We start from the raw sequence: 14,574 nt of genomic DNA, 5'->3' as shown, positions 1-14,574 counted from the left end.
ATACTGAATAGTGTGATAAATGTGTATGAAATCATCCAGATACATTCAGTATCCTGAGGCAAACTTTTTGTTGTTGTTGTTTTGTTTTTTGAGATGAAGTCTTGCTCTGTTGCTCAGGCTGGAGTGCAGTGGCACGATCTTAGCTCACTGCAACCTCCACCTCCCGGGTTCAAGCTATTCTCCTGTCCTGAGGCAAAATTTTAACTCAATATCTGACTAGTAAGGAGGTGCTATTAACAACAGCCACAAGGCCAATCAGAACACTGCTCCAAGGGAGCCCCACACCAGAGCAAAATACAATGGGGGGGGGGAATTCATTTCAGTCCTCATTGCAGTTCACATTCAGATGTGCCGATAACCTTGTGACAAGAATTCAGTTCACTCTTAATGTTCTAATTCTAAGTTTGGCTCTACTACAAACCATTTGTTAGTGCAAGTTACTAAACCCCTCTTAGCTTCAGAGTATCCACCACATGGGGATAAATAACAGTGCCTGCCTCATGGTGTTGGACAATTAGATGAGACAATGCATGGAAGGTTTTAGTAACTGCCTTGTATGCTTCCACAGAAGCAGTGATAATCATCATAGTAAAAAATAGTTAACATCTATTGGGCACTTATTATAAGTCAGTCACATTAATTAATTCAGCTAGCCCTCACAAGAACCCTAGGAGGTAGGTTCTTCTATCTGGCCTATTTTAGCAATGAGGAAGCTAAAGAACAGACAGATAAGACAGGTTTAGTCACTTGCTGAGAGTCACTCAGTTCGTAAGTGGTGAAGTAATGTTACCTGCTATTATTAGTAATGGCACTTAACAAGTATTTTTGGTTTTTAATGACAGTCAGTGCTGACTGTGTCTTTTTTAATTTGTATACGTTTGAAAAAGTAGCAAATAAAATGTTACCATTTTCATCCCATTGATGAATTTAATCTATGCCTATTTACGTACGCCTATTAGGTATGACTCCCTGTGTCCATTTCTACTGCTGTATATAAAGGAATTAGCCTATGGCATCCTCAATCAAGTCAAAGCCTGGAAGGGAGACAGATAAGAAAAAAAAAACTGCAAAACAGCAAGAAATGCTGCATTCCACCAGACACTGTGGCACAAAGCAGCATGTGCTCAGCCACACCTGGGAGAAAAGTCAGGGAAGACAATACAAAGATGACTCTTGAAATGAATCTTCAAGCAGACAAATGAAAAAGGAACTTCAAGTACAGAAAAAGGTATATGCAATAGCACAGAGACATTTAACAGCATAGTGTTTTCAAGAAACTGCAAAAAGGTCAGGAGTACAGAGTGGAGAAGAGGTTTGAGAGATGAAGCAGGACAAGACCATGAGCTCTTGCATACTAAGGAGGTTGGATTTTATCCCATGGTCCATCAGGAACCACTAAAGTTATAAGGAGGTTGTCTGATCACCTGCTCCAGTAGCTCAGATCAAACCCTAGGCATCCTTAGTCGCTTTCCATCACACCCTATATTCATCCACATGTTTCTATCTCTACCTTGAAAACATATCTTACATCAAATGAAGGGGAGAACGGTATACATGCATGCAAATGGGAAAGATCCAAGAGAGAAGTGATGATGCAGAAGAGCATCGGGGTAACAGTGAAGGAGAAATTGCCTTGGCCAGGAGCACTGTTAACTAACTCAGAGTGCAGGAGAGAAGGCATCATCTATGAGCACGGATGCAGGAAGGTGGGAGCCTGAGGAAGCTCTCCTCCAATTTTGTTTTTTCTCAGTGGAGTAGGAAGTAAGGTTACGAGTTGAGAGAAAGAAGGGAGAAATGGGTAATGAAGGTTTAAGGAAAGAAAAAAAGGTACTACAGAATGACCTGGGAGAGTCAAAAAGTAAATGGTCTCAGGCAGTTCTCAAACTTTTTTTTTCCTCAGGACCCCTTTCCACTCTTAAAACGTGATTGAGAATCCTCAGCAGCTTTTGTTGGAGGTTTCATAGCTATTAATGTTTAACTTATTAGAATTCTAAACTGATAAGCCTTTGAAACATACACAAGCATATATTCTACAGTCAACCACAGCAACGGCATGGGCACTATCACACAGCCTTTGGAAAACTTCTCTATATACACATTACAAAATGAGAATGAGGGGAAATAATCTATTATTATTAGATTATAAATAGAACTATAAACAGAGTTTTTAAATTGTGGGACCCCTAAAAGCATTTCAGGGACTGCCAGTAGTTCTAGACCATTTGAGAGCATTAGAGAAATGTAATCAGACGACTGGATGGCCCAAGACGCCCACTTGAGGTTAGGGATCGTGAACTTAAAGTGTAATGCGGGTTTTCCTCCATTACATTCAGCAGCTCATTTGAAAGCAGGAAATAAGTAATTCAATAAGTTGAATTTAACCAAGGTTTTGTTTATCCAAACAAGCAGGACAAATCAAGGGAAATCAGGGAATTATAATGGCTATAGTATTTAAGCTAAGTAGGAAGGAAATGAAAACTGAAGCAGGCAGCTAAGAGGTGGTAGAAGCAATGAGTTCAAAGGATTGTTGGGTTTTAGGTATTAGTAGAATAAACCCGAAAGAAAGGAGTATTAAGAGAGTGGGATGCATGAAACTGAGAAGAGAGAGGGCAACTGGTAATAACTTCCAACTCAGAGTCCAAGACAGAATGTGCTCCCTTTCTCACTAAAATGTGCCCCTTCTTTATGACACTCCTGTCACCTGATGCTGAAACCTGGGTCTCAGCCTAGATACTTTCCAGTCTTTCTCTGTATCTAAAAGGTTGCAAAGTCCCATCCATCCCAACTCATAATTATCACTTTAATCTTTTTTGTTTCTCATAATCCCTCTATTCACCTCCTTTCTCTGGCCTCACCTTCTGTTGAATGACTTCAGTACCAGTCCTGCTCACACCTACTTTCATCCCATCCAATCCACCCCTCTCTATTGGGAGTGAACTTTCTACAATGATCAGATTTCATACCTATGGAGCAACTGTAACTATAGAGGCAGAGGTGTAAAACAGGCAGACTGAGGCTGACAGTATGAATTTGGGATTCAGCAAGGTAGGTACTACCACAGATGTCATGAGATGCTACAGGGAGGCAAATATGAAATGAAAACACAGCTAAAGAGAAAACTCTAAAATGTTTAAGACATTTTTCAATAAAGAGAAGCTAGCAAACAAACAAACAAAAACTGAGAAGGAATAATAAGAGGTACAAGAGAACCAGGAGAGTATGGTGTGGTGAGAGTAAAGGGAAGAGAGAGTTTTAGGAGAAGGGGATGATCAGTAACGTCAATTGCCACAGAGGATTCGAGAAAAATAATAAAAACAATCTACTGTATTTGAAAATTAGAAAATATGTGGTGATCTATACTAGATCAACTCCATTTGTACTGCAAACATGATATAATTTTCTCCATCTTAAAAAAAAAAAAAAAAAAAAAAGACACCATCTCATTTCTTCACTCTGGCAAGCCATGGAATTGTACCAAGAGGGTTTCAGTACTTCATTCAGTGCCTTACCCCAGGCTGTTTTCTAGAGAACCTAGGTTAAGCCAACAATCATGTAGACAGAACAAGTGTTTAAGATGCCTAAAGATGCCATAACTACTTTACATGAAAAGATCCTGATTGGTGTTGAGTTTAAAATTATGCTGGCAGATTATCCAAGAAAATAACCTAACAAATGGCAAAGAGGTTACTGACTTCTGAGAAGCCTAAGGAATAACATTATTCTGAACGAACTGACTAAAATTGTTACTAGGCACACCATTCTTTTTGGAAAATAACAGTTCTTCCTCCTTCCCTTTTGTATAACCCAAAAATCTGTAAGTCACATCACCTTGTACGGGAGGAGGGAGTGTGTAGACACGTATTTGGAATGCATACCTCAATGCTAAAACTAATAATCATAGTTGTTTAAAACAATGTATGGTTGTGTATAGCAGAAACTATTTAACCCTTTATTTAAAATAATAACAGCAGCATCTAAACTCAGTTTAGAAGGAAATCTCACAGGCAATAGTGATTAATCATTTTAGAAATGCTACATCACCAACACTAGGTGTTCAAAGGGCAACATTGTATGAAAACAAATGGCAATCAATGACTAAGTTCCAGTGGTATTCAGAATATTCACAATCTGAACAAAAAGATTTTAAAACACTTTAAATTTTACTTATATTTTCTTTATTATTATACTTAGAGTTCTGGAATACATGTGCAGTACGTGCAGGTTTGTTACATAGGTATACACGTGCCATGGTGGTTTGCTGCACCCATCAACCTGTCATCTCCATTATGTATTTCTCCTAATGCTATCCTTCCCCTTGCCCCCCAACCCCCGACAGGCCCTGATGTGAGATGTTCCCCTCCCTGTGCCCATATGTTCTCATTCTTCATATACAGATATATCTTTTCACATACATACACGTATACACAAGAGTATCATATGAGAAAATCTGTCCATCTAAAGGAGCTCTTTTAATAGGTATAAAATAAGAATTGTGTGATAAGAAAATAGACTATATCTAGGCTGGACACAGTGGCTTACAGCTGTAATCCTGGCACTTTTGGGAGGCCAAGATGGCCTGATGACCTGAGGTCAGGAGTTCAAGACCAGATTGGCCAACATGGTAAAACCCTATCTCTACTAAAAATACAAAAATTAGCCAGGCATGGTGGCACACACCTGTAATCCTAGCTTCCTGGGAGGCTAAGGCAGGAGAACTGGTTGAACCCAGGAGGCAGAGGTTGCAGTGAGCCAAGATCTCGCCACTGCACTCCAGCCTCGGTGACGGAGCAAGACTCTGTCTCAAAAATTAATTAATTAATTAATCCATAACTTGATTTCTTTTCCCCTAGTAGCCACTACCCCATTTTCCTGTTCTCTTTACAGCAAAATTACTCCCTAAAGAGATGTCTATACTTGCTGTCTCAACCCTCTCTTATTATCAGGTGTTTGCCCACCACACCACCAAATCCGGTTTTGTCAAGGTCACCAAGGAACCTTACATTGTTTAAATCTTCTTTCCTCAGTCCTTATTTCACTTGATCAGCAGCATTTGACATGTCATCACTCCTCTCAGAAATACTTTGTTCACTTGGTTTCCCTCCTACCTCATGGCCACTGCCTCTCAACTCCTTCACAGGTTCTCCCCATCTCTCTACCCTCAAGAACAGGCATGCTCCAACAGCTCACTCAGACTTTTTCTTCTTTCTTCACTACTTCCTGCATGGTATCACCCAGTCTCATGATTTTAAATACCATCTTCACCTTGATGACTCCAAACTTTATACCTACATCTCCAACTCCTTGCTAGGCATACCCATCTAGATGTCTACTAGGCATTTCAGTCATAACTAGCTCCAGATAGTCCTTCCCATCTCCCCACATACACCCCAACACCATACTTCCTCTAGTCTTCTCCATCTCAGTGAATGGGAACTTCATCATCCAGTTTCTCAGGTCAAAAATTCTAGAGACAAACTTGACTCCTCTCTTCTCACATCCCTAATCTAGTCCATCAATAAATCCCTGCTGGCTCCACCTTCGGAATATATTCAGAGCCCACTCTTCCCACCATCTGCCCTGCTATTGCTCTGGTAAGAGATGCCATTATCTCTTGTCTGAATGATGCATTAGCCTGGCCACTTCTATCCTTGCTGCTGTCCAGTCTGTTCTCAATGTAGTAGCCAAAGTAACTGTAGGAAAGGTAAATCAGGGCTGGGTGCAGCAGCTCACACCTGTAATCCTAACACTTTGGGAGGCCAAGGCGGGTGGACTGACTGAGTTCAGAAGTTGGAGACCACTCTGGGCAACACAGTGAAACCCCCTCTCTAATAAAATACAAAACAGTAGCTGGGAGTAGTGGCACGTGCCTGTAGTCCCAGCTACTCGGGAGGCTCAGGAATGAGAAACACTTGAGCCTGGGAGGCAGAGGCTGCAGCGAGCTGAGTTCGGGCCACTGCACTCCAACCTGGGCTACACAGTAAGACTCCATCTCAAAAAAAAAGAAAAGAAAAGGTAAATCAGGCCATGTCACTCCTCTGCTCAACCCTCTGTTGACCTCTCATTTCACTCAAAGTGAAATCCACAGTCCTTAAAGTGGCCGACAAGTCCTAAAAATTGAGCTTCCATTTTCTCTCTGACTTCATGTTTCCCACTCTTTCCCACACTCACTCTCCTCTAGCCATACTGACCCTGCTGTTCCTCCAGTATGCCTGCCATTTAATGACCTCAGGAGCTTTGCATTTGGTATTCCCTCCGCCAGGAATATTCTTTTTTCCAAACATTGACATTCCTGTGTTCCCTCACTCACTTCGGGTCCCACCTAATTGCCACTCCCTCAGAGAGGACTTTCTTGACTACCTTCTATAAAATTGTATTACATTTCTTTCTAGCTAACTCAGCTTAAAATGGGTTCATTGCACATTATATACATATATATAATTATACATAAAAATATAAATATATAAATACATTATATAGTCATTTCTTTATGGTTCAACTCTACTAAAATCCAAATCCCTTTAGGGCAGGGACTTTGTTGAGTTTGTCCAAGACAGTGTCTAAAACAGTCCCTGGAACATAGTAGGAACAAGTAAATATTCATTGACGGAATCCTTGAAGTCTGAATTATTCATTTAGACAATTCAAAGTTTACATATACTGTCCATAGTGGCCAGTAAACACACTGAATGTATTACCCCTACTATAAAGCATAGTATAAAATGAAATTTTAAGTTTCAAACTAAGACTAAGGTACTCTCATTCATGATAGATCTAGGGGTGGTTATAGGCATTCATGAAGATCTTCTTAACCACTAAAAGTGCCATCAAGCCAATAACTCATGCCCTTCCACAGGCACAACCCCCCCCACCCCAACCCCAGCATATGCCGCCCACCCAGTACAGCTATCACCAGTAGGCTCTTCTCTTCCGGAATCATTCACATGCTTTGTGTCCTGGCTAGAATACTGTTTGGGATGAAAAATAAATCTCAAATATAGACACTAAAATCTAACGTATTCAGACACCAAATTTCTTTGAAATTTACTGGCCAACTGCATTTTACTTAACTGTATTCTACAATAAGAGGAACATGTTAAATGTATAACTAAATGTGATTAATGTTTACCTTTTAACCCATCATAAATAAAACAAAAGCTAAATCAGCATGAAAAAAATTCTTATTTTTGAACTGAAGATCATCCTCTTACCAGGATGGCAAGATCAAAAACAAACTGATGTCCACAGCCAGAAAGAACAATAAATAAGAAAACTGGGATCCCATCCATGCTTTTATTTTGAAAGATAATCAACTAACTTATTAAGATTCCAAGAATCAGACCCATAATTGAGCAGTCATTATTTGCAGCTATTTATTTTTTTTAAATGCAAACAAGGCAGAAGGCTAACAAATAATAGAAAGGCATCCCATTCACTGGAATAAACACTCATTTTAAAAGGCTGGTCATTTTATAGCCTCTTTCAGGAAAGCTAAACAGCCTACAAACAAAACATCAATAAATTACAATTTCCTTTGTCAACATCTGCTCTTTACAGTCTCAATATGTCACAAAAGTCTGAAGTGACAGCTTCCAGTTATTTCTCAGCTTAGGAGATCATGTGCTATAAAAAATAGTCTATTTCAAATTAATATCTTCAACAGAACCTAAGTCAAGTAGACAGAATGACTCTCAGACACATCAAAAAGCCACAAGTATTAGTAATGACATCTCTAATGCAAGGGTAGTTAGAGGCAAAATGTTTAGGGATATCAGCCCAAAGGAACCGGTAGGCCTCTATAATTCTTTTAAAATTTCTATTGAAATCTATCACTCTTAGTATAACAATAGCAGAAAAAATGTTTTACATAATTTTGCTAATAGTAAACATTTATTAAGTACATATTAAGTACATGTGCTAGGCACTATAAGCATGTTAAATATGTCAAGTTGTTTCATAAAATCATTTCATAAATCTCATTTAAGGATTTAATGAGAACCTGCATGATACAAACTCATCTGCCTAGCATCCACTTGTTCAGCAGCCTTGCCTCTCTGCAATGAGGCCAAGAACCAAGAGGAAAGCAAAAACAGACATCACCAGGTTCAGGTACTAGCCTTCTAGAATTCACATTTGAGGGAAGTACCCTCTCATAGGGCATTACAAGAGAAACTGTACCTAACTTGGAACGAGAAACCTCAGGGTTGAACAAACTTAAGAAATCAAAAGTGCAATGGCACAAAGAAGGTCATCAGCTGTCCTACTTACCTTATTATAACCCAGTGATTTATCATCTGATGGCATAGTGTAATAATTCCTTTAGGGCAAGTATCCTGGTTTGCTCACTGTGCTACCTACCCCCACGAGGGAACAGAACCCTTAGAGCATTGTATGTGCTCGATTTTCATTAATGATGCTTGTAATGACAACCTTTGGTCATCAGAAAGATTAAATTACATCTAACATACTATAAGAGGAGAAGAGCGAAACACATTCAGAACGATTCTCATCCATTGTTAGCATTAAAATAAAGGCTTCAAGGTTTAAAAAGGGCTCTTCAGCTGTCCAGAAAACGTGATTATTGAGAGCAACTGCTGAGAGTTCCGGGAAACAAGTTCCAGGAAATGTGCACAGTACTGTATTCCCTGCTGGGTGGGCCAAGGCATCCTGACCCACGCTGCCTCCTGAGGCTACAGGTCAAGTGGAAAATGGGGATGTGTGAGAGTAGCTAACTGACTGCAGCTCCCACCATAATAGAAAAGTCTGCTAAACCCCTCAAAGGAATATCCAGAGTTGAGACAACTCTGAAAGGGTACCGAGAGGTAGCAATCACCATGGAGGTTTATGGGGGTATAAAATAATTTATCTCACTTTTAAATACATATGGCTCTCCCCACTTCCATGCTTGTTCTTTCTTAGGGACTGCCCACCAGCAGGTTGAAGGCAAACAGGCAAGGAATGCAGAATCTGAAGTGCAGAGACCCTGGTGAAACACTGATACCAAGAATCAGAGATGACTGTGTGTGCTCTAACTTTAAATACATACTTATTAAATCATATAAAGTCCGTTCCTTCTTAAAAGGCACTGCTCTGGTTGCTAAGTAGCTGAGGCTCTGCGTCATAGAGGATTAGTGCTGAAATGTGTCATGGAGAGGGCTCTGTCCTCTCCAAGTTGAAAGCGGTTTGGTTTTTTTGTTTTAACATTCTGAAAGAGAAAGAGGCTCTGAACCAAGTTTAACATCCTTCTGTACAAAAATTTTCCGACAGGACAAATAAACTACTTTTCCACTGAACTGTGACTTTTGAGCTGACTCTAGGGTGCACCCAACTTTCCAGAGGTGCCTGGCTTACCCCTCAAAGAGGCGGCGCCAGTCCCAGGAGCCGACCGGCACCACAGCACCTGAGCAGGGCACTGCAGGAAGGAAAGCGGAATCTCTAGTGAAACTTCTCATTTCCTGTCGCTGCTGAGAGTGGCTGGACTCGCTCCTTCTCACATGGTTTAGGAAGAACTGTAAACGGGAGCTTGCCGGTTGGCCACCAGCTCAGGGGTCCTGGGGGCGGCCTCTGGGTTCTGCTCCCTGTTCTTCCCTTTGACCAGCGTCACTCCTGGACAGATAACGGGACCAAACGCCCTTCACTTCCTCGAGTCCTCATTTATGTCATGGTTCCTCTTTCAAGAAAACATGAGTACAAGACGCAAAGCAAAAGAAAAGACTAAAAGCAAATTACCCCATCACCTCGTTTCCTCCCTCCCCTTCGTTATTATAGAAGAGCTTGATCAAATTCCCTTTGTCGCGCCACACACACGCAGAGTAGGTGAAGGGCACCCTAAGACAACTTATTTCTTTCCCGCCTCACAGAAAGCCTTTACGAAATCCTCACACCATCTCCGGACGCAAGGCTTTCGCATTCAGCTTGAGGAGCTAAACCATTTCAAGCCAAGGTAGGAAAAGCCAAAGTGGTGCCGAAGCGGTCCCAAAGCAGAAGGCTGGGAGGCAGACTAAGCTCAGCGCACCTAGACGTTTGCATTCACACAAAGAAACTAGCCTCATGATTAATGGGAGCTGCCGGCTGGAGGCGGGGCGCCCGCGCCGGCCTCCTCACCTGGGACATCTGCGGCCTCAGGTTGATCTCCTTCAGGTTGATGGAGTGCGCCCGGAGGTTGTTAAGCAGCTGGCAGAGCAGGACTCCATCGCGGAGGGTTTGCGCCAGGTCGAATACCTGCGCCGAGTCCCAGGTCACTCGGTGGTTGGCGGGCAGCACCTTGCAATGGATGAGCCACTGCGCACACTGCTTCCACGGCTCCATGCCCGACGGCTCTGGGACGCGGCCGGGCCGGGGCGAGCGGCGAGGATGCGGCGGCCGCCGCCGCGGTTCCTCAGCGCCCGCGACGCCAACAGCGCCTTGCACTTTCCCGAGCGGTGATCGAGGGAGCCAGGGCGCCGCGGCCGGCGGGTCGGCGGGCGCCGCGCTGGGCATCGCCATCCGGTCCCGGCCCGGGATGCGCGCGACCCGGCCCGCCGCTTGCAGCGAGTACCGCGCGCTCTCGTGCGCCCCCGCCGGCTCCGCTGCGGCTGCCGCGCACAGGCTTCCGACTCCAGCGCCGGGCCCGCCACTGAGCATGCCCGGCGCGCCGGCCGGTCTCGCTCGGTCCGCGAGTCCCAGAGGGCGCGGGTGGAGCGCGCCGGCGGCGGGCGGTGGGGTCGGTGGCCGAGGGCGGGCCCGGGGAGGGGGCCGCGGAGGGGTGCACCAAAGGGGATCCGCGGCCCCCGCCTGCAGCTTCACGGGGCTAGCCAGCGCCCGGCGTTCCTGGAGCTTCTCTCGGGGCGGTTTCCCGGCTTTGAGGGGAGTGTGGCTGGGAATTACTGGAATACGATGCGGGTCCCCCAGAACCCCTATAAACAAATGCTCCAAAGGAGCGACGGATTATTGGTGCACCCAGACTCCCAGAGAAATGAAAAAAAGTGCCCAGAGCATCAGAGAGCACTGCGCTGAAAGTTTTAGGAGATCGTCGCCCCTCGCCACTTTGGCCAGCTCTTATCCCTCCATTTCTCTATAGCTGATTCCCTCAAAACCTTATCCTCCTAGTTGCCCCTGGTGGTGTTTGGCACCCTAAAAGTGAGTGGAGGAGTGCGTGTGTGGAGACGCCTGCAGAAACCGGCCCCCATCCCTGAGCCTATTTCCTCGGTGAGGTGATTTTCACTTGGAGGCTGGTTTCCCTCCTCCCCGTCAGGGCTCCGGAACCGTTCGCCGTTGCAGTTCTGGCTCTTTTGCTGATCCCCACAAAACCTGCCTGAGGAAAGGCCTGTGCACGGTGCTAAACTGCGGCATGCGTCGGCGACTGGCGGCAGGATTTTGAGAGAAAAAGCGCCCTGGGCAGCTCCTGCCGGCCAGTTCTTGAATCCTTAGTGAAAGCTGGAACTAGACCCCCCAAGAACTTTTGCGCAGTGCACAACCCAGTGCATTCGTGTTTCTCTTTTTTTTTTTTTTTTTTTTTCCTTTGAGACGGAGTCTCGCTCTGTCGCCCGGGCTAGGAGTGCAGTGGGCCAGATCTTTTGGAGACTCTACCGTATCCCTTTTACTCCCACTGCACACTGCCCCTCAAAAACCACAATTAATGTTAAAATTATTTGTGGCAAGATATTGCACATTGAATTCTTTTGTGTTCGATATGAATGTGGTCCTTTCGTCCCCTTTTAGATGCATTCACTTAAAAATTAGAAAATAGGCCGGGTACGGTCTGGCTCACGCCTGTAATCCCCGCCACTTGTGTTTGGAGCCGATGCGGGGAGATCACGAGGTCAGGGGATCGAGATCATTCCTGGCTAACATGTTGGAAAACCTGTCTCTACAAAAAAATACAAAAAATTAGCCGGGCGTGGTGGCACGTATTGCCTGTAGTCCCAGCCTACCGGGAGGGACTGAGGCAGGTAGAAATCGCTTGAACCGTGAGGTGGAGTGGCAGTGAGCTGAGATGAAGCCACTGCACTTTCCAGCCTGACGACAAGAGCCCAGGACTCCGTCTCAAAAAAAAAAAAAAAAAAAAAGGATTTTGGAAAATTAAATTATATTTCTGTAGCCCAAATTTTTTATTACGAACCATACTTATAAGCAGGCCAAAATATTTTTTAAAAGAATGATCTGTTCAGACAGGGATTGCATTCTTTTTTCGCTTGGTGTGGGGGACAAGGATAGCACACTGTGTACCACTCAGCGCTGACAATAAATCAAGCCTGAGGATTTCCTTTCCTCACACGCATCCTTCCTAGCAATTATCCTCTTGTGTTCAGTGCGGCATCCATCAATAGCACGTCGTTTCCAGGGCCTAATTTTGGCAAGTAATCATACTAACTCTTAACATACCTTTAGAAGCAAAATCCAACACATTTGAATCACCATTTAACAGAGTCTTTATAAAGAGGAATTAGAAAGAATTTCATTTAATGGGACGAAAATTTAAAACTATGAATTTTGATTCAGGTAGCATCAGATCACCTTTTGGATGTTGGAGAATATTTCCAAAATCAGAATTTTATATACCACTATCCCAGGACGCAAATTCGAATTTAGATCCAGAGCTGTACTACTTTCTAGGCACATGGACCTTGGAAATTCTCTACCTTTCAGTTTCCATAGATATGAAATAAAGAAATTTTTTTTTTACTGATGAAGAGTCTCGCCTGTCGCCCAGGCGAGTGCAGTTTGGTGCTATCTCGGCTCACTGCAATGCTCCACCTCCTGGGTTCACACCATTCATCCTGACCTCAGCCTCCTGAGTAGCTGGGACTACAGGCAACCCCCACCATGCCTGGCTAATTTTTTTTTTTTTTTTTTTTTTTTTTTTTAGTAGACATGGGGTTTCACATGTTAAGCCAGATATGGTTCTCAATCTCCGACCTATGGTGATCTGCCCACCTCGGCCTCCCAAATGCTGGGAATTACAGGGCCGTGAGCCACCGCGGCCTGGCTTAAGAAGTAATTTCTGTAACTAATAGGGTGTTGTCAGGATCAAATGATACAAGGTCTGCCTATTCAAAATGCAGCCTGTGGGACAGTGGGCATCCACCTTGAACTGTCAGCACTGGTAGCCATTTGGCCTCTAGTCTCATACTGAATGAACCAGAAACCTGAATTCTAAGATTCCCATATCTCGTTATTTCCATCAAAACCCTTTAGGAAGCGCTGATACAATGCATTAGAATGTGTAGTGCTGATAATAAGAGCTCAATAAATATCACCCAATAGTAGCCACTTTTTCATTCACAAGTGGCAACAATGACCAAATATTCTATTTCACTTCTCTATATATAATATAATAATATATGACTTCAAAACATAATGCTTCGCAAATATAGTAAACTCACAGAGCTGATAGAAGGGCAACAGGAAAAATATATGGAAGGCCTAGAAGAAAAGGAGGTTAGTGGAGCCACAGGGATTCTTCACGTAAACAAAGGAGCTATAGTGCCAATAGGTGACTCATGTGGAAGACATTTAAGGTGTCAGAAGTTGGTGCAATAAAAATGCAATGGGGCTCCTCACCTGAGTTATCTTACTAAAGGAAAAAATTGCAGCCATTTCCCTTACTTTTTTTTTTTTTTTTTATTTTTCTTTTTTTTTTTTTTTTTGAGACAGAGTCTTACTCTGTCACCCAGGCTTGGAGTGCAGTAGATCTCGAACTCACTTTCAACATCCACCTCCCGGGTTCAAGCTATTCTCCTGCTCAAGCTCCTGAGTAGCTGGGATACAGGCACACTGCCACACCTGGGCTAATTTTTGTGGGGCTTTTTTGGGGACCAGGCCCTTGTCCCAACAAAACCACTGACCTTGGCCTCCAGGTCATGCCCTGGCTGGTTCATCAGAGCAGTAGGTGAGAGCAGGAGGCAGAAGCTGGGGAGGACAAGGGAGAGAGAGTGGTGTCCAGTGCAGGTAACAGGGCTCTGTCACCCAGGCTGGAGTGCAGTGGTGCGATCTCGGCTCACTGCAACCTCCACCTCCTGGGTTCAAACGATTCTCCTGCCTCAGCCTCCTGAGTAGCTGGGACTACAGGCATGCACCATCACACCCAGCTAATTTTTGTATTTTTAGTAGAGATGGGGTTTCACCATGTGGCCAGGCTGGTTTCGAACTCCTGACCTCAAGTGATCCACCCACCTCGGTCTCCGAAAGTGCAGGGATTACAGGTGTGAGCCATCGCACTGGCCTCCCTTTGCAATCTTAAAGGAAATGTTCCACCTAGTTAAGGCAAGTTGGGAAAAAGGGACCAACTCGTCAGTGGCAACTCCTCGCTAATCCTAGTACCTAGCGTTCTTGTGGTGTGCAAGAGGGCCTTTCTTGCGTATCTGACGTGGACTTCAGGACCCCTCCTGTGGTCCTACTGCCCTTGAGTCCTTCATAGCCCCTGTAGCACATTCACCCTCTATCATTTGCTGAATGCCCACTATGTGTGAAGCACTTTTCTGGGCACTTTACACGCACTGTCTGCGAGTGAGAAGATGCTCTCCCACCCATTTTAATGAAGAAGCTAGAGATCAACAGAGTTAAGCATATTGCTCTTTATTAGGGAACTCGAGGAAA

At 44.0% G+C, this 14,574-nt stretch overlaps 1 protein-coding gene across 1 annotated transcript in view; it reads right to left on the bottom strand.

Annotated features, from left to right (window-relative positions):
- Positions 1 to 10,396, bottom strand: part of LOC108522647 (guanine nucleotide exchange factor VAV3-like) — a 233,856-nt gene extending 223,460 nt beyond the window's left edge. Inside the window, 1 exon segment of the mRNA XM_017862992.1 lies at positions 10,102 to 10,396. Within this exon segment, the coding sequence (XP_017718481.1) occupies positions 10,102 to 10,305 (204 nt within the window). The 5' untranslated portion in view covers positions 10,306 to 10,396.
- Between the last annotated feature and the right edge of the window lie 4,178 nt (positions 10,397 to 14,574).

This window comes from Rhinopithecus bieti, unplaced genomic scaffold, assembly GCF_001698545.2.
Source record: "Rhinopithecus bieti isolate Rb0 unplaced genomic scaffold, ASM169854v2 scaffold_66334, whole genome shotgun sequence".
Classification (NCBI taxonomy): domain Eukaryota; kingdom Metazoa; phylum Chordata; class Mammalia; order Primates; family Cercopithecidae; genus Rhinopithecus; species Rhinopithecus bieti.
This window is presented reverse-complemented; position numbering and strand designations above follow the sequence as displayed.